Here is a 21,857-nt window from a genome sequence, read left to right as displayed (position 1 = left end):
TGCAGTGTTCTTTATAATATTTGCAATTACACTTGTGAAGTATATAGTATAGTATTAAAATAATAAATGTAATGGGCTTCTTTGTACGATGTTTGTTGTTTGATTGCTTATTATTTAAAAAAAAATCTGTTCAAATGTTACCAACAAGGAGCAATGAGATCTCAGACTAGCTCATAAACCTCAACAAGAGCATGCCACTCTGAGACGCACACCACTGAAACCAGTTTCCTGTTATGCATGGAGCAAGTTGTGGTGTTTTTGTAGAGCATCATTGGGTTGAAGACATTTGGCTGTCAAAAGTGGTCAAAGAAAAGTCCTCAACCAAAGTTATGTTACATTTTGGACAAACTTTGTGCTGACAGGTCTGCCTCTTCCATGCTTTTTAATCAAGAATTAAAAAAAAACATCTGTTATGTGACAATTATCTGTAACAAGTAGGTGTGTAGTAATTGTGTTTTTCCAACTGTGGAAAGGGGTCTGTAGATCAGATTACTAACCCAGTTTTTATTTGGAGACAAACTGAATAAGATACAATGAGCATGACCAAGGAGAAATGTCAACAATGGTAGAAGTGGAGCTGTCCTTATTGAGATTATGCAAAGATGGAAACTACTACTATATTGTCAATATTTGTCACTTTTAGACTTACTCACAGTGGGAAGAGTAATGAAGTGTATTAAAACTAGGTCCATGCAAAGTTAGGCCTCATTCTGAGACTGGCTTTTAGGAATATGTGTGTTTCTACCAAAATGTCTATTCCACGGAATGTAAGGGGCCCACATCTGATTAACTACCGAATGGGAGATGTCTCCATTCGCTGCGAGGCCTTGAGATGCCTTGTGTACATCTGTGTAAGCGCATGATCTCATTTCTGTAACTTCTCCCCTGGTGCTACCCAAATAAGGATACCTTTACATCTTGTTCTCTCATTGGCTAATCCGTTGGTACATGGATAGGGTCATACCTGTCAGATATTGTTTATCGGTCTTTGTGCGTCTTCAGTATATAAAGGCGAGATACGCCCAGAGACGAGGTTCGTCTTCCTGATCACCAGCGGACCCAGGGCGCTGTTTTCTGCTGTCCTGTATTTGACACTGCTTTCTCTGTAAATAAACTACCTTGAAAAGTTTGCAGAGCTTTGTCAGCGTGAATCCTTTGTCTACACCCGACGCCCCAAACGAGCATTGATCCAGCCACCACAGTAACCACAAATGTTACTCAAGTAACCCCCCCCCCCCCAAAAAAAAATGCAGAGTAAAGTAATTAATTAATTACTTTTTCTCGTTGAAAAAAGTATTCCCCTCAGTGTTACATAATGGTACAGTCCAGTAACAGCTCTGTTTAGTATGAACTGTGTTTAAAGCTGTGAAGCCGATCTGCATTTGCATCTCTGGAGTCTTTATTACACAAACACACCACCACCAGGACGCAAATGGCGCTTGGTTAAAAGTGAATACAAAAGCCCACAATAGATCGATCTTTATGAAGCGGGTCTTTTAGACATCACAAACAATCATGTCCCCGGTGCAGTGTCCCCATGTCGGGTCCTGGACCTGTAAAATGATGTACTCCGGTGTTGGTGCTCGCGTGTGTTGGAGCTCATGCCATGATGTATGGATGATGCATGGATGATGTATGGATGATGCATGGATGATGTATGGATGATGTATGGATGATGCATGGATGATGCATGGATGATGTATGGATGATGCATGGATGATGCATGGATGATGTATGGATGATGTATGGATGATGCATGGATGATGTATGGATGATGTATGGATGATGTATGGATGATGCATGGATGATGTATGGATGATGCATGGATGATGTATGGATGATGTATGGATGATGCATGGATGATGCATGGATGATGTATGGATGATGCATGGATGATGTATGGATGATGTATGGATGATGCATGGATGATGTATGGATGATGCATGGATGATGTATGGATGATGTATGGATGATGCATGGATGATGCATGGATGATGCATGGATGATGTATGGATGATGCATGGATGATGTATGGATGATGCATGGATGATGCATGGATGATGTATGGATGATGTATGGATGATGCATGGATGATGTATGGATGATGCATGGATGATGTATGGATGATGTATGGATGATGTATGGATGATGCATGGATGATGTATGGATGATGCATGGATGATGTATGGATGATGTATGGATGATGTATGGATGATGTATGGATGATGCATGGATGATGTATGGATGATGTATGGATGATGCATGGATGATGTATGGATGATGTATGGATGATGCATGGATGATGTATGAATGATGCATGGATGATGTATGGATGATGTATGGATGATGTATGGATGATGCATGTGTGTAAAACATATCGCTTTTAGGCTGTGCCAAACACGATCCAGGCGTCAGGAGGAGCTAAGAGGAAGCGCAGACGGATGTTTGTGTTCTGTGTGTTTTACTGAGTTTGTCCAAAGGGATGACAAAAGGTTAGAATCCGGGCATAAAACTTAAGTGCACACAATGAGCACGTGAGAATAGTGACTGTGCTCGAAGTGCCCACGTAGAGAAACAACACTATAGAGGAGCAGAACATGAATATAAGACCGAGGCTGCTCCTCCTGTCTCCGGGCAGCTGTGGCGCGGAGCACGGCTGCTGTTTGAGCCCATGATGCACTAGAGCTGCACCATGGAGAAAGTAAAGAGTTTATTATAACAGTGTGAATGATGCGTAGCAGGAAAGGTGCCGCTAAACGCAGTGTCTTGTCTTGTAATAAACACACGTAAGACATCGTTTTAAAGGCCAGGAAACACTTTAACATCTATTTCAGGCTTTTATGTAGTTCTAAACTGTCAACTCACCCAAGCCCGTTCTTGTGCGTCCTGACCGTGGGACTGAAAGTGAACTGATCACGTCACTTTGAATCGGCGCCTAAACTACGACTTTTTTCTCATTAATTAAGTTTTTTTCTCATTAATTAATGACTTTTTTCTCGTTATTTAATGACTTTTTTCTCATTAATGAATGACATTATTCTCGTAGTGCAGCGCATTTTTATTTTTTTGGTTGGCCCTTATACTCCGTCGTACTCCGTAAGAAGTACAGTTCCTTCAAAATGTTCCTCGAGTAAATGTAAGTGAGTTCTGCTCGCACAGTAGGCGTGTTCGTGTTCAGAGTCTCTGGATGATCGACAGTTGAAGTGTCCAATGAAAGCGTAGAAAAAAAGCCTCGTAGCCTCGTGCAGACCAACAGGCTTAAACAGAAAACTGCGACGTGGATCGACACAAAACGGATCTGCGCCTCTTGTTTTCTTTGTCCCGTGGATGTATCGTCCCGAGGCCAATCGCACTGGGGACCATGAAGCGGCAAAAAACTGGACCACGGCCTTGTCTCCTCATAGTCGTCATCTGCTATGGTCCGTGCGTCAGTACCTGTCCCTGAACCATGAATGACCACTTTGAAAATAAAAAACATAATTAAAATACATGTGGCACAGAATTCTGTAACATTTCTGACTACAATAAGATAATTGCACCATATGTATTTGGTTTAGTTAATACAATTTACATTTTTTTTTTCTGAAACCCAACAAGAACTAAAAACAAAAAGTAACATCTCTAACATAAATATTAGTAGATTTTTGTACCAAGACATTTAGTTACTTATGATGTAGTATTTTGAATTTATGAATTAAGTATTGACTGGTGATTTGCTGCCCTCTATTGACGAGGCTGCAAACAGAAAACAATATTTTGGTCAAACCAAGCTGCTTTACCCTTGTATCATCATCAAGAGCTAGGTCAGAAAATCGGGTGGTTTGATCCCCAGCCACAATAAAAAGTGTAACCACACAAGCAAACTTACTACTCTTAGACATTAACTTTATTGAATAGATAAGTGCCAAACAAATCAGAAAAATATTGAAAATAAATATTACAACGTATTCTCACAATAGTTAACAAAAAAGAAATAATCCAGTTGTACAGAAGACACTTAGGGTTGGAGTAAATTTACTGTATCTGTATAGTTGGATTAAAATGCACAGCTGATGAATGAAAATAAACTGTTTTAAAATGTGGCAAGTGATATTGACTTGTGTTGCTGAACTACAATAAATCATTTCCACACAGCACTGAAGGCCAAACGATGTTTAACAAGAACATGCATCATATTCATTGAACATTATTTCAATATTTACACTTAACTTCCCTCGTTTCTAAACTGCAACATACAATTTGAATAAACATTATTTCTACATTCTTCTCACGAAAGATTAAGGTGTAATTACGGAAGTACTTTAAACAGCACACTTAAAAATAACGCTGCAAGAAAATAAGCAATCATTTCCCTTATTGATAGATCAGTATATGCACTTCAATGTGGAAAGTCAAGCAATTAGAATTTGCTTTATGTTTTAAAAGCACATAAGTGGAACAGTACAAGATTAACTGCAAAGTACTTGGTGCCTCAATACAATCTCTTCATTAATAGCCATCAATGAGTGACAATAGGTACAAGTACATGAATGAGAAATGGTTTTGTTCTTAATAAGAGCGGATGGCAGGAGGAACATGGGCACAATCCTGCTCATCCAGAGAGTGGTCGATAACGCGGCGGTACTCAAGGGTCACCTGGGAAGACACAGGAAATTAATGCTTGGGTTCATCTTATTTTAGGGAATGCAAAAATTTAAGTTAGAGATGCGGTACCTTTCCAGTCTTGGGGTCAACATATGACATGGTGTGTTTCCTCCAATGCTCCTCAAAGGGCTTCTTCTCCTGACCCGGCAGGGGCTTGGAGTAGTCATACTCATCAATGCGATCCTAGATAGGGAAGAAAACGTAAAATGCATATTTAAAAATAGGTACCAATTGCGCACAAATATTTAATATCTATATATCTATATGATCTATATATCTGTATGATCTATAGATCTAGAGAGATAGAGATAGAGACCTTGAAGTCCTCTCTGGCATGAGCTCCTCTGCTCTCCTTCCTCTGCTCAGCAGAGTGGATGGTCTGCACAGCATTCAACATAAGGTTTTGCAACTCCAGAGTTTCCACCAGGTCAGTGTTCCACACAATACCTGTAGAAAAAAAAACAATTAACCACACAGTTTCAAAGATATAAAATGAAATAGGACAAGTAATTACCTCTGTCAAAAGTCTTAATGTCTTCCATAGTTGTATAAATGGCATCCATCTTGTCGCAACCTTCCTTCAGCACAGTCCCAGTGCGGAACACAGCAGCATGATTCTGCATGGTCTTGATCAAAGTACAGAAAGCTTTAAGAGTTTCCAATGACCTCATGTTATTGTAAACATAAAATGTATTTTACCTTCTGCATATTAAGCCTAATTTCAGATGTTCTCAGGGAACCATTTGCATATCTCAATTTATCCAAGTTGGCCACAGATTCCTCTCCTGCGTCGGTCTTCAACGGGGATAATTTCTCTCCTAAAAAGCGTCATCAGTAGAGTCAACATCTCTCCCAAAGTCAAATACCATAAAAATGTGTAGAAAAATCTCCACCTGGTTTGTGTTCTTCAGCAATTGTGAGAGCGCAGGCTCTGCCGAACACCACCAAATCCAGAAGAGAGTTGGCACCGAGGCGGTTAGCACCGTGGACACTGGCACAGGCCGCCTCACCACAGGCATACAGTCCAGAGATCACCTTGTCATTTCCATTTTCATGAGCAATAACCTGAAAGAATATAGAAATGTGAGATGGGGTGAATGTTAAGTCATAAATTAGTTTGAATACCTACCTGCCCCTTGTAGTTGGTGGGTATTCCACCCATGTTGTAATGTACAGTGGGAAGAACAGGAATTGGCTCCTTTGTGACATCAACTCCAGCAAAGATCATAGCCGTCTCTGAGATGCCAGGCAGCCTTGTAGCCAGCTGCTGAGGAGGAAGGTGGTGCAGCTGCAGGTACACGTGGTCCTTATCTGGACCAACACCCCTGAACCACAAGACACAATTAGCATCTAGCATACATGAAGACAGTGTAATTCAAAAAACAAAACCTTTTGGTACGACTAAATTATTTATGCTTAGAGAAAATGCATTAAGGGTGCAAGGGACAATTTTTCGGCGATTTGAGAACTCAGGCGGAAGTGCGCATGCGCACTCTCCCGTGCGGACTGATACAACACACACGTGCGTTTGTTTATTAGCGCGACGGATCGCATTGCATCTCTCATCTCCCGTTGATTTCCGTCTTCTTCTGAGTCAGCTCGAACGGTCTTTCTCCGTCTTAATTTTGTCCCGTACACTGAGGGAATTAGATTATGATAGATCAATATGCTTAGACACGCGGAAACGAACCGCACGCGGCTGCAGGTGAGCGATAGGTGCGTTTTATGATTGATACGAGGCAGGACTAATCGGCAGTCCACGCCACGAGGAAATAAGACTCAGATTTGGGCCAAAAAAATCGTCCATTCAACCTTTAAGCTTTACTGTCAATGCTGACATGCAGCTAATAGTGATCCACAGAGGCTATTTGAGCAACCAAAAGGAACAGCATTTTAACAGCATTTTAACACCATTAAATGCTCAAAACATTAACATTTGCCCATACCTGCCCTCTCGAATTTCTATTGTCATTGAGCGTGACACTACATCTCTGGATGCCAGGTCTTTAGCGTTAGGGGCATAGCGCTCCATAAATCTCTCTCCTTCACTGTTAACTAGGATTCCTCCCTCTCCACGGCAGCCCTCAGTGATCAGACATCCAGCTCCATAAATACCTGTACGTAAATAATACAGCGCTCCATTAAAACTGAAGACAGAATCACACCATACATAATTCTAAGAAAAGTAGAGCATTTTTTTCATGTATCTGTTAATTTTAGATTCATATTTCAAAACGTACAATAACGAAAACCTTACATTAATTTTCCAATAATAGGATAGTCATAATTTCCTCACCAGTGGGATGAAACTGCACAAACTCCAAATCTTGGCAGGGGAGACCAGCTCGAGTAACCATTGCATTTCCATCACCTGTGCTTGTGTGTGCAGAAGTACAGCTAAAAAAGGTTCGCCCATAACCCCTACAAAAGGTAGAAGTAAAATATTGAATTGTGTAGAGTTAAAGCAAAAAAATAAAAAAAATAAACTACCAATGCCCACCCAGTAGCAATGACAGTATTGTTGGCTCTGAAGCGGTGGATAGAGCCATCTTCCATGCACAAAGCAATCACTCCTTTACACTCCCCATTCTCCATGAGCAGGTCAAGAGCAAAGTACTCCACAAAGTAACTGGTGTCATAACGAAGTGACTACAAGAGGGTAGAAGATTATAATTTAGTATTTAAAAGAGCTGACTTGTAAACGCTTACCATCATTATAGAATATTAACCCACCCGTCCATAGAGTGTATGTAGTAATGAATGTCCAGTTCGGTCTGCTACACAGCAGCAGCGATGGGCCTGGCCACCTTTTCCATACTTCAGGCTCTGGCCACCAAAGGCCCTTTGGTAAATCTTGCCATCCTCAGTCCGGCTAAATGGCATGCCAAAGTTTTCCAGCTAGACAATTGAACATTTAAGTGTAAAAAATAGATAGGTAACACGTATAAATGTATTCAATGGAACCTGAACTTTTTATTTATTTTGTATCAGTCATGAAATTACCTCAACTACAGCTGCAGGGGCTTGTTCCGTCATGTAGTGGATTGCATCCTGGTCTCCCAACCAATCAGATCCTTTCACTGTGTCATAGAAATGCCACCTCCAGTCATCTTCCTCCATGTTTCCCAGAGCTGCATTGATACCACCCTATTTATAAAAAGGGACAATCAAAAAATGATTGTATACACAGTCTATATTAGGTCTATACTTTGAAGCAGCCCAGTGCTTACCTGTGCAGCCACAGTGTGGGACCTGGTGGGAAACAGCTTGGTCACACATGCTGTGTTAAAGCCTGCCTCAGAGAGACCAAAGGCAGCTCTCAGACCTGCTCCTCCAGCTCCTACGACCACAGCGTCAAACTCATGATCCACCACAGGGTATTGTGTAGAGATCTGAGAAGAAAATTATTATTTTGAGTAGGACTAGTACGATAAAAGAATCCTGAGGTGACACTTCTGCCACTGGTATTCAGTGTCAACTTACATCACCAGACACTTTTGCATTGTTTTTCTTCCCATAGACAGAGAAGTGAAAATCTCTAGAGCGCTCCACTGCAACTGCAGGAATCTGAAACAAATAATGTGTTTACTTCTACATTTACATGTCTCCAAAAATCATTATAAAAGGTGAAAAATAAGCCTCAAAACAACACTTTTTAGCGTTCTGTTAGCATGTTAGCATCAACGGCTCTTGGACAAGGGCAGTGCAGCACAGGGCAATCCAAGTTTGTAAAGGTTGTACATCACATAGAGTTTAATTCACAAAAATGTCAACGTAATGTGGGTTCTCTTCAAAGATGTTTAAAATTGTTTTTGTTTTTGTTACAGAAAACCACAAAAGTAAATGGTATGTATCCTTCGTTGAGGTGTCACATTGAGCTACATAAGAGCTTACGCAAGTCACAGACAGTCAGTTACGAAAGCCAAAGACAGCTCATATTTCAAAAATCTTGGAAATCATGGACAGAGTTATAGTGAAATATGTGATCAATCAGTCTCCTAGCCCGTGTACTTACTGCTTTAGATTTGAGTAAAGTCCTTTGGGAGAGGAGTCTGGAGGCTGCACGGACACTCGCCATGTTGACGGTAGAGACAGCGCTGTGTGGGGACTATGGAGGGTTTGGACAAATCTGCTGCACAGGACCGAACCATTCCCTTATCATGGGGGTGTTGAGTAGTGAATCACGTTTATGAAACGATTTAAACTAATTGCTATTGCTTTAAAATGTTGTTTATCCTCTTTATAATGCTTAGGAAACGTATTGTAATATTTTAATACGTACAATACACACTTTATACCACTATGAATTATAATATGTTTTAAGATATAACCTGTTGTCAAGTTCACATGGACTATAACGGCAACAAAGTTGTATAATCTGAGGTTTGGGTGTACGGCAGGACAAATGTATAAGTGACCTAGACTTTTCCGTCAAGGTGAGATTATGCACCGGTTATTTTATAGACACACGCCCGATGTTTGTAGTCATTTGACAGTTGTTCTTCAGTTTTGTCCCTTTGGTCATTATCAGAGCTTGCAGTTTGTGCGGGCTAATGAGAGCTAGCTTTAGCTCCTAGCCTTTGTGGCTTGAGACGGTGGATCTATTATGTTGAGACACGGATCAATATAATATGGACTTTTTATGCGTCTAAGTTTAAGATGGCAGCTGACGCATCTCACTGTCACATCCCCCCCCCCCAAAACATCTCGGTTCTGTTGCTACCACTGACTGTATCTGTATATTCTTCTTCTTCTATAGTTGTTGTTTAATGGCGGTCGGTATCCAAGCGTTACATCACCGCCAGACTTTATTCTTTAGACTTCAATCTTCAGTTCAAAACCCACAAATTCCAAGCACATGAGATCTTCTTCTTCCTCTTCTTCCTCTTCTTCCTCCTCTTCCTCCTTTCCACGTTGGCCGGCATCCACCCACTGTAATTGTGATTTCTGGAGTTACTTAGAAGTACTTAAAAGTTGTTGTTGTTGTTGTTGTTGTTGTTTTATGGCGGTTGGCATCCAAGTGTTGCATTACCGCCAGACTTTATTCCTCAGACTTTGTCGTAGTCCTCAGACTCTGTCGTAGTCCGTAAAAGTACTCCTTCCATTGCTTTGGTGTTACAAAGCCCATGAGGTCATGATATGTCTTTGTGACTAGAATAGTTGTTGTTGTTTCAGACAACAACCGGCTTTATTCCAGGGAGACTCTTCTTCATCTTCCTCTCCTTCTTTGACGTTCGGTGCTTCCACCGTACAGCTTTATTCTTTAGGCTTCATTCTACAGGCTTTAATATTTCCACTGATGTCGCTGCTTGGTAGCCGTGCGTCTACGAGACTGGACGAGGACAGGAGACCACCCCCACCCCCATCTCGTCACTCTGATCACTCTGACTCCCCAAAAGCAGACCCCCATCACTCCGACTCCCATTTAGCGCCTTTAGCCTGTTTTCTATATCTGCCCAATCAAGCTCCTTTGTTCCAAGGAATCTCCCTGCAGCTTTAGCAATGATCCTGATCCTTTCAGTTCTGCTTTGAGTCTGAGCAGCACAGTTTACAACATCCACCATAAAGAGTACAAAATCCTCTCTATCCACAACCAGGGTATTCTCATTAATTCTGGAACCTGCACACTTGGGACCTCCACTCTTGAAACCTTCACACTTCTTGGGAGCCACGCTGGCCTTTCTCATTTCGCCCTGGCTGGGAGCAGCGCTGGCTCCTCTCTCTGTATTTACTCTAAACTCGTTACTTGAAACTTTCTTGACTGCATCTGCATAGGATATATCTTGAGAGACCTTTATTTTCTGCACCTCAGCAGCTCTTTTGCTAAACCTGCATCCCCCGTAGGCAGAGCTATGTTCTTCCCCACAGTTACAGCACTTCAGTTTTGCACCCACGTCACACTTCCCATACTCATGATCTCCTGCACATTTACCACATCTTTGCTTCCCTCTACAGACCGCTGCAATATGCCCAAAGCGCTGGCACTTAAAGCAACGCAGGGGCGGCGGAACATATGGCCTGACGCTATAGCACATGTACCCAATGAACACCTTACTAGGCAGGCACCTCCCTTCAAGTGTTACCATTACCGACAAGCTGTCACATCTTACCCCAAACCGGGTCACCTTCAAACGCCTAGCGTCCACCACCGTAACTCCAGTCAAATTCTCCTTAACTTCATCCACAGACGTCGCCGTAGGGACACCTACGATAACTCCTCTGACCGTGTTTCTTTCAGCATCAGACACAAGAATGTCCTTTCCACCCAGACGTTTAGTTCCAATCGCCTTCCGTTGCTGAGCCGCGTCCTTGCACACGACCAGCAGCGAGCCATCTCTAAGGACACTCGCACTCTTGATCACTCCCACAGCTACAGTTAGGCTCTTTGACAATGCCACTGAATTCCACTCCTTAAAGGATGCACTATCCTGTGCAAGCTTTATGATCAACTTACAGTCTCTGCTCTCACCCCGGATATCAATAGCTTCAGCCTCATCCTGCTGCTCATTCCCAGAACCCTCGGACGAGCTAAGGGACTTTTTACGTTTCCGGGCACGTGCAGGCAGAAAAGGCTGCTCCTCCACGCCGTCCAGAATGTCTTCCATCCCCGATCCACTCTCCTCCGCCATCTCCCGTCTCCCCCTATGTTCTTCCACACAGTTAGAGCACTTCAGTTTTGCTCCTTCGTCACACTTCCCATACTCGTGATCACCTACACATTTACCACATCTTTGCTTCCCTCTGCAGACCGCTGCAACATGCCCAAAGCGCTGGCACTTAAAGCAACGCAGGGGCGGCGGAACATATGACCTGACGCAATAGCTCACGTATCCAATGAACACCTTATTAGGCAGGCATTTCCCTTCAAGTTTTATCATTACCGATGGGCTGTCACATCTTTCTCCAAACCGGGTCGTCTTCAACCACCTAGCGTCCACTACCTTAGCTCCAGTTAAATTCTCCTTTACCTCATCCACAGTCAACATTGTAGGGACGCCTGCAATAACTCCTCTGACCGTGTGTCTTTCAGCATCAGACACGAGACTGCTCTTTCCACCCAGACTTTTAATCTCAATTGCTTTCCTTCGCTAAGCCGCGTCTTTGCACACAACCAGCAGCGAGCCATCTCTAAGAACTCTCCCACAGACTTATTTAGGCTCATCGTCAATGCCACTGGACTCCACTCCTTAAAGGACGAATTTTCTTGTGCAAGCTTTATGAACACCTTACACTCTTTGCTCTCGTTCCCAATATTTGCAGCTCTATCCTGCATCTCACTGCCAGAACCCTTCGACACAGACGAGCCAAAGGACATTTTACGTTTCCAGGTACCAATGTCCACAGGTCCACTCCCCTCCGCCATCTCTTATCCCTCCGGACTGCCCACTGCGCAGCCCTGAGTCCTCTTCTTCTTCCTTCCCATATGGACCGCTTTGTCTGAGATCGATAACGATTCTTGGAGTTACTTTCCTGGTTGTTGTTGCTTACCCCCACTCTTAACTGATGCCCTCTTCTCATGATTTACCAATCCCTCTAAAGTTTCTAAATTTCTCCACATTCACTATGTCTAAATCCTGGATAGAATGGAAAAAGTATTGTGCTAAACTTGAACCTCAATAACGACATCTTATTGACACTTTTCTGCACATATCATTCAAATATTAAGATATTCATTTTGTATAGATTGCTCACCCCTGATCCTGGATGAACTTTTTGTGTTATCAGCCCTGTACAAAGTTGCCAAAATAATGAATATGACATGACCCGTTTCACTGTAGCCCCAATGAACAACTTGAATGACCCTCCCAGATGGAACATCCAACCGGACGGTAGAGGACGGGGTCCAGGGGCTGATGATGGGAACAAGTGGAACTATGCCCTCCTCGTGCCTATGCTGGGACTGGCAGCTTTTCGTGAGTGGTTTTGTGTTTACAAGAATTTCAAACGTCAGATTTGGGTCTTAGTAGGGCAGGGAATGATGCGCCCATCATGATTCCATACAATAAGTTATGGTCCATGATACAATATTATCACAAATTAATTATAATATTATATATTATCATTATATTATTATGTATTGATTAATAATCAATACATTGATATGAACACATGATATTCTGCAATAAGACCTAATGCATTTTAACAAAAAAACCAAGACAATTTTTGCATTTTGTAAAATATGCCAGAAAATACTTATGGCGATGCATAAGGATTGATACAGTAGCCTGCAATATCAATACTGTGTCACCAAATTTAGATGTATCAATATTGCAATATTTTTACACACCTCCAAGTCTGACTTTATTGTATTACAGGCTGGATTTGGACTAGAGAGTCCCAAAGGGAAATCCAAATGGTTAAATCTCAATATGAAAAAGACGTGACCATAATAAAGGATGAAATGGAGGCACGCTACCAGGAGACGCTGACTGAGAGGCGGAGGGCAGCAGCTTCACTGGAGCTTCAACTGGAGAAGGAGCAGCAAAGAGTGACAGGCTATAAACAAGCCTTGATTTCACAGAGTCAGCAGCTAATGGAGGAACGGAAGAAACTTCAAGAGGTAATATGAATGTCTTTTTTAATTTGTAATTTTCTCAGTTAATTCTGTTTTCTGTGGGAGTCTGGATTCAAGAATGGTATGGAGTGGATTCTTAAGTTGTCCAGTTGTTTCTGTGGTTTATCTCTGGTTACTCCTGCTTTCTCCCACTCTATGTTGAAATTAAGATGACATACCCAGAACTGGTGTTGGGTCAAGCTATCGGACGTATTAATGAACAGTGTTCGAAATTATACTCAAACACAGAATGACTCCACATCTTGCTTAGCAAGGAGCGTGCTAATCACTTTGCTGGTATGTTATGGGGGAATTATGAAAGTGAGATGTTTCCCTGACTAGGCCCTACATGGGATGTACCACCAGAAAATAACACATGTGCCTGATATCACAAAATCCTACCAATGGCTAGAAAGAGCCGGTCTGAAGGACAGCGCAGAGGCCCTGATCATGGCAGCACAGGAGCAGCCCCTGAACACCAGATCAATAGAGGCCCAGATCTACCACACCAGACAAGACCCAAGGTGTAGGCTGTGCAAAGGAGGCCATGAGACCATCCCACACATAACTGCAGGGTGCAAGATGCTGGCAGGGACAGCATACATGGAGCGCCATAACCAGGTGGCTGGCATAGTGTACAGAAAACACCTCCAAAGGTTGTGAAGAATGACCGAGCCAAGGTCCTCTGGGACTTCCAGATACAGACAGAATGGTAATAGCGAACCAACCAGACATAGTGGTGGTCGACAAGGGGCAGAGGAAAGCCGTGGTGGTGGACATTGCAGTACCATGGGATGGTAACATCCGGAAAAAGGAACACGAGAAACTAGAGAAATACTAAGGCCTGAAAAGAGGAGCTGGAGAAGGTCTGGAGTGTGAAGGTATCTGTGGTGCCCGTAGTGATCGGAGTACTTGGGGCAGTGACCTCCAAACTGGAGGAATGGCTTGAGCAGATCCCAGGAAAGACATCAGACATCTCGGTCCAGAAAAGTCTGTGTATATGAAAAAAAAAAAAATTATACTAAAAAATAATAGTGAAAATGTTAGGCGCAAAATTAAGTAGTTTAATTAAATCTCTGTGTTCCAAAAAGTTGATGAAAATGAAAAGTGCTTTTTAATCTGTCTATTCACATTAACTTAACTTTATCATTCATGAAGTTGTATTTCTTTAAGCTGGTCCCATACTAGAGGAATGATGTGTTAAGCAGTGTGAACAAAAGCAACAATTTCAATTATCACAGATAAATTGTAAAATTGTGATGTTGACAATAAAACGTGATATTGTGACTTTTTACAGTGGCTGTTTTTCTCTGACTGTACCCGGCCATGACATATTATTTACTGACGCAAACACGTGTGAATGATTACTTGACTTTCTACTTCATTTGCAAGGAACGAAATGCCTTGGAGGAAGAGAAGGGAAAGCTGGTGAAAAGCGGTGCGGCTGGAGCTATCTTGCACCAAGCTCTGGAGAGAGAGAATGAATGGCACCAACGAGCAACTGCCACTCTGAACGAGCTGGAGCACCTTCTAGTGGAGCGGCAGAGCGCCTACTGCTCCATTATCCTGCCAAGAGAACAACGTCTTGAAATGGAGAAAAACATACTGCTGAAGGCCGTTAAAGACCCCACAGTGTCAGAACTTAATCTAGAGTCGGACTTGAAGGACATTTTTAAGAGGGACAAGTATTGTGCAGACTTGCTTAATATGGACAAGAGGAAGAATGGGAGTTTAATGTGGGTCTATCTTAAATACTGGCAACTGCACGTCACTGTTCAGAAACACAAGAGAGCGGAAGATGCACTTTTAGGAAATCAAAGTGAGAAACGAATGCACTGAAAAATGAAATGATTTCAGCATAAATGTGAAAATAAAAGTTTTCAGCTCAAAATGTCGTGTCTGTTTTTTGTTTCTACAGATGTAAAGGTACACTTTTTAACATGATATACTACTTGCTTTTCTCCATGGAGTTATTGCTTTGCCTGGGATGATCCACAGTATTATGGCATTACACTTCTCTATGCCACATGACATGTTTTTCTTGCATAGAAAATACCTTGAAAAACATGCATTCTTATTGTGAGTGATGTTCCCAATGGCATTTTGTGGAATATTCAAAGCGAGGCAACAGTAATAGTATCTCCATGGTGAAAGGCTGGAGGCAGACCCTCACCAGAAAAGTTACATAATGCACCTTTAAAACTCTAAAACAGTGTCCAATAAATGAGATGCAATGCTGTCTAACTGGATTAGGGGAACAAATCGTTCTTAAATTGCACTACATGAATCAACAAAAGTGATATATATATTTTTAAACAGCACTAAGCACATTCTGAAGTAAGTTTGAAGGGCTGTAAACGGAAACCCAACTAAATATTTTGCTTTGTGACATGCTTTATGGCAAACAAAAGTTTAGATTAAAATGGATTTCTTCAACTGTTTCATAATTTAAGACTCAATAAACCTGTTTTTCTCAGGTATGATACAGTAGATTGCATGCAAATGATAAAAGTTACTCTCTTTTCTGGCCCATATAAGACCATTCCTGAGGCAAAGGCATCAAGCTGACAGCCCTGAAGTTAGTTTGAACAGGTTTAGTGAGGTCTTCTTCAGTCCTCTTAATTATTGTCCTATTGTTTTCTTCTTTGGAGGGCCCTCTGATTTTCTGGAGAAGTGGCAACTGGTGCTCTATCGTGTCTCCGTCTCTGTTGCTCAGCTTCAGTGTCTGGTTCAGGTTTCTCTCAACAATGAAGTGGACCACCTGTTGCTGCTCATAACTCTCTTTGCCAATGCGTTTTTTCTCTGACAGTGTTAAGGGAGTGTCTGCAGTGCCGCGGCACGCGGCCGAAACTGCCATGTTATTTCTGTAGCGGCCGCCCGCCGCGGTTCCTGAAACTGCACCGCTATTTGACCGCGTTTAGCGCCGTTTTAGACCGCGCCGGGTTAGGGTTAAGGTTAGGGTTAGCCATGAGGCTATAAGGGAAATGCCGCGGTCCCTGAAACTGCGCAATTTGACCGCGCCGCGGCTCTCCAGCCACGGCCTTGCCTTTTATTTATATAATATATAAATTATATATATATTTAATTATAAACCATTATACAATGATACAAATACATTTCTCCATGAAAAAACATTGATCGATGTACGTAGTATACCCTGTCCTAAATTTAAAAGTACCTGTATTGCGGTCTTGTTTCTATCACTAGACTTATCCAACAAGCCTGGTAGCGCTCTTTTGTCTAGTGGTTTTCCTCCTGAACATCACAGGAGTTCACCAGGTAGAAGCCTTCTCGACTAATGCAATGCATTAAGCCAGTAAGTGCTGTCAGTTTCTTTAAAGAAACGGATTATTAATAATTCTAACCCCTGAGTGCTGTCTAGACCTGCAGCAGGTTGGAAGCCTTTTAAATATCATTGGAGGGTTCTATTTTTACTTTTGCATCACACCAATGTTCTCGTATTTGGCATTTCAAAGGATGGCTTTCATTAAACATAAAGTGGGAGCTTTCAGTACTTTGAAATACACCAGACTTGTGTTTGTATTGTATAGTTTGAAATAAAATGGCTTAATGTGTAAGATTATCTAATTTAGAAGAAGAAAGAAATTGACATTTTTGTGACATAGTGTATGTAGTGTGTATTTGAAAGTGTTAATCTAGTTGAAAAAGAGCCAGTAGGCACACATTTATCATTCCTGTCATCAGATGGTTCATATTAAAGTTTAGGAAAAAAGTTACAGCTACATATAGCACAGGAACCAGTTTTGTGTTCTTTCGCAGTCTACACAACCTCTTCTGTTCATTACAATTACATATTTTTGTTGACTCTATACGAAAACATTTTAATAAGGCTTCAATATTGTTGAGCTATAGAAATATGAACATAGCATTTATAGATTAATCTGCATTAAATTCCCCCATGTGGGACAATAAAGGATTATCTTATCTTATTATTTTAATTGTATTTATCAATAAAGCCTTATTGTTAAGGATTTATTGAAGAAAAAAATAAAAATTGAATAACTGTCATAATCAGGCCTTTTACAGCAAATAAGAAAATCAACTGAAGCTCACTGTAATTTCAACTATTTTATATTTTATTTATCACAACATTGGGACTATTTTATAAAAAGGTCCAGTTTCCATATTTATTATTGACACATCATACTCCAAACCATGCAGGGCGCTTTCTTGGCCTCTCTATAATCCTTTTATCTTTGTCTTGTGCACTCGGTGTTTCTCCCTCATACAGGACAACAGTCTCCACTGCTGGCGCACCAAAAGGTCCACCTTCCATTTCTTTAATTTGATTACGAATTGAAGCAGTTTCTTTACAAACTTTGGCGTAACAGAAGCCACACAAGATATGCTTCTGTTTCAGATGGCCACACTCTGGACAGGGCTCAATGTTAGTCTAAGCACAGAGAAAAAAAGAAAAAAAAAAGTTGAAAATGTCAAATTAAAGAACATTTTGAGGAAATGTTACATTTCAAAAATCACCTTCAGTTTTAACAGTTTGCTCTCAGATCTCCTCCTTGTTCGGTTGATCTCAATACTACGTCTCTTTTTGGGTGCTGCCATCCAGAGGATACCATCAAGGAAACCTGGGGGCTGGTCTGGACCCTCTGGCTGCTCCTCAAACTCCTTCTCATTGTCAAGTTGAGGCAAAATACTTGAGCCGTTTACAGCAAATGCTGGAACTACAGACACAAGCACATCATTTCAGAGGGGACAATACTACAGGTGTATATCAGTTATTTCCATTTGTCATTTTGGAGCCAATTTGAAGGCAACTTTTCTTCTCCACACATGTGTAGATGTGTTAATTTAAGCAAGTCTTATTTAAATGTGTTTGTTTTTTTCTACCCTCTGAGACAGAGATCTTACATATGCCAAATTTACATTCTTGAGTTCATTAAGTATTGTACTTAATGAACTCAAGAACGTAATATTATTTATACATATTATGATAAAGGAAGACACAATGGTTATTATACATATTATTGGATAAGGACATTATACATAGAGTTGTTGTAATATGCTAAATAATAATAAAATAACTAAATAAACCAAGAATATGAAACCATTATTTAGACTACAGCATCTTCCATGATGTATGCATGCATGTACAAAATTATTTTAGATTTGGATCCTGGTAGGCTTTTTATGTAAAATGGGACACTGTAAACTATACACCATTTTAGGCCATGTATAATATATTATTCCTTCTCCAGACTTGAAAAGAACTGAAATGGCATCATGCGAATGTGTATATTTACGCTTGCGACCCAGCGGAAACACGGTCTAGGTGAGTGGACATACCCAGTTGCCTCTCAAATCCTGTCACTTGCAGAAGTCTGCTTTCAATGTGGAATAAAGACGTCCTCAAACGCTGTAGCATTGAGGCTAAATTCATCATTTTTCTTATTCACAGCACGCTATATTTTACTCAAGCAAAAGCCCACGGTCATTCAGGCATTGATGCGTCATTAATCGGCGACAAAACTATCTTCTTCTCTGGTTTCTTGCCAGGCGAATCTTGGTCGACCCTGCATGACAGCGCCCACTCTTGTTTTTATTTATTATAAAGATTTGACTATTTCCTAACTTTTAAATTATTCAGCCATCACATACAAACGTCAATGTTGTCTTATTTCAAAAGTGTAAGCGTGAATTTAACAAACCCGATTAATGTCCCACTTATTCCACACGTGATGTATTATGTGCAACAGTGTTTTTCTTTGTTAGCAGAGTCGCTAGAGGGCGCTACACAGCTCAAGTTCACTTTAATTCGCCTCGATCATACGCAGAAGAAAAAGATCTCAAGATGGCAGACCGAGGCTATAGCTTTTCTCTCACTACATTCAGGTAACTTTTGTTGAATAATGAAGTCTTTACCCTTTGCATGTTTCATTCCAAGTTACGGCAACATTTTCTGAGATAAAAGACAAAAGAAGAGCATGTCTAGTGTTGTGGGCGTCTTAAACTATAGTGTTTTTGAAGCAGGTGGCGTTGATGCACAGTCATTCCCGGTGAATGAGCTAACATTAGCTCAATGCTTCTAAAGCGAAAGCAAAATAATATGCATTTCGAAAACTAGACGACATCTTCAGCGTGATTTCGTAACATATTTTTGGAAAGGTGTTTTTGTCCGTGTGTCACTGGCAGTTGTTTATTTTCATGTTTTTAATGAAGCGCTTGTCTTCTGTTTCAGCCCTTCGGGTAAACTCGTCCAGATTGAATATGCGCTGGCGGCGGTAGCAGCAGGCGCACCGTCAGTGGGCATCAAAGGTAACTTTAATATGATGTATCTTTTTTATAATTTTCAATATAATGACGTGTGTGTGGTATTATAACCGTGGACATGTCACATTAGCAGTCTCGTGTTTCGTTTGAAAGTTAAAGGAAAATTCATGTTTTTCAGCAACCAATGGAGTTGTCTTGGCAACAGAAAAGAAACAGAAGTCGATTCTTTACGACGAGCAGAGTGTGCACAAAGTGGAGCCAATCACAAAACATATTGGGATGGTCTACAGTGGGATGGGGCCGGACTACAGGTATTGTCATTTAAAAACAAACAAAAACATGTAAAATTTTATAGGCATGGACTCGAGGGCAATCTTTGTTTTGCAGAGTCCTTGTTCGGCGAGCCCGCAAGTTGGCGCAGCAGTATTTTCTGGTTTACCAGGAGCCAATCCCCACGGGACAGCTTGTGCAGAGAGTCGCCTCCGTGATGCAGGAGTACACACAGTCAGGGTAAGGAAGGCAGATTTGTGAAACTGTCTCTGTTTACATGTCCTGACAGGGCAAATTGATAAAAACAAAGGTCTGTGTCTATGTGCATGCCCCAGCAATGCTCAATGTTACAGCTTTGTTAAGCTATGTTAATTTTGAAGGAAAAATGTAAGTTGAAAATTACAGGAAGCAGAGCTGAGTTCTAAACATCCCTCTGTAACCAATAAGTGACATTCCATAAAAAATTAGACAATCAACGTGTTTCAAAAAGGTGTTATCAGGGCATTATTTGTCAAATCATAGCTATTGCTCAATTTATATGGATTTTGGAGCTTGTTTTGCAGTATGATTACTAGTTAACAGTTATGTATTTACCTTACGTCACATCTGCTGCTCATGTCCAACCAGGGAAGGGCATAATAAACCACTAAAAATGTTGAACTTGGACGATATATGCAACAATTTCAATAAACTCTTAGTAAAGATGTTCACCTGACTGGCGCGCTGAGCGATCAGCCCGTTACACACTGAGACAGAGGTCCACAATAGTGTGAGTTAGCGTCAGTGTGAGTCGTTTTTTGTTTTAATGCCGCTGCTTCATTAGTTTACACTGGGCAGAGCGAGGCACCGTACCACTGACGCCGCTGGAGTGCAAAGCAGCCGCTCAGCGCGAGTGGGAGAGAGGGACTTTATTTTTAATTGATATGCTGTATTAAAAGGCAGGGAAGTTAATTGTTATAAAACCAAATTTTCCTCTCACTGGAATATTTGCAAGTTCAAACATAAAAAATACAATATAAATGTTTTCTTTTTGCTGTTAATTGTGAATAATCGTAAAATTGTGATGTTTCTCATGATGATCGTGAGAATATTGTGATATCCCTAACTGACAGATTTTTGACACTGACACTGGAAAATGGGTTTATTGAACTTGATCATTGGACAGATACATAGTAGATGCTGCTACTCACTTACTGTAATTCACCTTCATATTTCATCTTTGTAGAGGTGTTCGGCCTTTTGGAGTGTCATTACTCATCGCTGGATGGGATGAGGACCACCCATATTTGTTCCAGTCGGATCCATCGGTATTCCTTATAATGTTATCTTAGTCTTTGTCAAGCATATCTCCTGAGTTATACATGTGTTTACATTTGTCTTAAGATGGTTGAAAAATAGTTTTGTCTGTTGTGCAGGGTGCATATTTCGCTTGGAAAGCCACTGCAATGGGAAAGAACTACGTGAACGGAAAAACATTCCTTGAAAAAAGGTTAGTTATTTATTGTACCAACAATCAGTCATATCTGAATGGCTTTTGTTTTTCTTAAACTTGTGTGTGGAACAATTGATTTAAAAGTGCCCCCTCTTGTTTAGGTACAATAATGACCTGGAATTGGAGGATGCTATACATACAGCGATCTTAACACTCAAGGTAATGGTTAAATACATTAACATGTCAACCTTGATTTGCAGTCTTTCTAAAAACAATTTTTTTTTTGTTTTTAGGAAAGTTTTGAGGGTCAAATGACTGAAGAAAACATTGAAGTGGGAATCTGCAATGAGGCTGGCTTCAAAAGACTCACTCCAGCAGAAGTTAAGGACTATCTGGCAGCCATTGCATAATTAATATAATTCAATGACCATATTTTAAAAGGCACTTAAACCAACATGGACATGATGCATTGTAGTAAAAAGAATAATTCAATGTTTGAACAACTGGTTTAATAAAAATCACTACTACTGTGTCATGTTGTAATTGGTTTCTGTGCAGCAGAAGCAAATGACCTCAAGCTTTCCTCTAAATATTTAAATTAAGATCAAATAAATGACAAACAGATTTTTAAGGTTTCATATTAAAGCATAGCTGGTTACAAATACTGTGCACTAAATCTTTTTTGTAGGGCAGTAATGGAATTGGTGTAAG

General features: G+C 40.9%; 5 protein-coding genes across 6 annotated transcripts; 2 read left to right on the top strand and 3 right to left on the bottom strand.

Moving 5' to 3' along the window:
- Positions 1-4,171: 4,171 nt before the first annotated feature.
- Positions 4,172-8,780, bottom strand: sdha (succinate dehydrogenase complex, subunit A, flavoprotein (Fp)). The gene is made up of 15 exons (XM_072461439.1): positions 8,660-8,780; positions 8,128-8,211; positions 7,875-8,036; positions 7,648-7,791; positions 7,378-7,542; positions 7,145-7,293; positions 6,941-7,065; positions 6,591-6,759; positions 5,774-5,969; positions 5,538-5,709; positions 5,344-5,462; positions 5,159-5,270; positions 4,961-5,091; positions 4,714-4,827; positions 4,172-4,635 (listed from the first exon to the last, which is right to left on the bottom strand). Exons 1-15 carry the CDS (start codon positions 8,720-8,722, stop codon positions 4,549-4,551), a joined length of 1,992 nt encoding a protein of 663 aa, XP_072317540.1. The 5' UTR covers positions 8,723-8,780; the 3' UTR covers positions 4,172-4,548.
- Positions 8,781-8,993: 213 nt separating this feature from the next.
- ccdc127a (coiled-coil domain containing 127a) lies at positions 8,994-15,073 on the top strand. Of its 2 annotated transcripts, none has more exons than XM_072461441.1 (4): positions 8,994-9,080; positions 12,423-12,557; positions 12,960-13,204; positions 14,591-15,073. In XM_072461441.1, the coding sequence occupies exons 2-4, from the start codon at positions 12,428-12,430 to the stop codon at positions 15,035-15,037; spliced, it is 822 nt and encodes a 273-aa protein (XP_072317542.1). In that variant the 5' UTR covers positions 8,994-9,080; positions 12,423-12,427; the 3' UTR covers positions 15,038-15,073. The 2 variants fall into 2 exon arrangements, with proteins under 2 accessions (XP_072317542.1, XP_072317543.1); XM_072461442.1 differs by having other exon boundaries at positions 9,003-9,080; positions 12,454-12,557.
- Positions 15,074-15,672: 599 nt separating this feature from the next.
- Positions 15,673-16,552, bottom strand: LOC140374295 (uncharacterized). The gene is given in 2 exon segments (XM_072461148.1): positions 15,673-16,013; positions 16,376-16,552. Coding segments are annotated over 2 exon segments (435 nt in total). The 5' UTR covers positions 16,508-16,552; the 3' UTR covers positions 15,673-15,710.
- Positions 16,553-17,272: 720 nt separating this feature from the next.
- On the bottom strand, positions 17,273-18,683 carry mrpl32 (mitochondrial ribosomal protein L32). The gene is made up of 3 exons (XM_072460374.1): positions 18,521-18,683; positions 17,699-17,898; positions 17,273-17,612 (listed from the first exon to the last, which is right to left on the bottom strand). The coding sequence occupies exons 1-3, from the start codon at positions 18,615-18,617 to the stop codon at positions 17,361-17,363; spliced, it is 549 nt and encodes a 182-aa protein (XP_072316475.1). The 5' UTR covers positions 18,618-18,683; the 3' UTR covers positions 17,273-17,360.
- A 282-nt stretch (positions 18,684-18,965) lies between these two features.
- psma2a (proteasome 20S subunit alpha 2a) lies at positions 18,966-21,678 on the top strand. The gene is made up of 8 exons (XM_072460792.1): positions 18,966-19,066; positions 19,413-19,489; positions 19,623-19,755; positions 19,832-19,954; positions 20,940-21,021; positions 21,130-21,203; positions 21,308-21,365; positions 21,440-21,678. The coding sequence occupies exons 1-8, from the start codon at positions 19,026-19,028 to the stop codon at positions 21,554-21,556; spliced, it is 705 nt and encodes a 234-aa protein (XP_072316893.1). The 5' UTR covers positions 18,966-19,025; the 3' UTR covers positions 21,557-21,678.
- The last annotated feature ends 179 nt before the right edge of the window (positions 21,679-21,857 follow it).

Source organism: Eucyclogobius newberryi, unplaced genomic scaffold, assembly GCF_026437365.1.
Source record: "Eucyclogobius newberryi isolate DKJ021-1_F unplaced genomic scaffold, fEucNew1.0.hap1 SCAF_3, whole genome shotgun sequence".
In the NCBI taxonomy this organism is placed as follows: Eukaryota; Metazoa; Chordata; class Actinopteri; order Gobiiformes; family Gobiidae; genus Eucyclogobius; species Eucyclogobius newberryi.
Note: the sequence above shows the minus strand (reverse complement) of the source record. Positions and strands in the feature narration are given on the sequence as shown.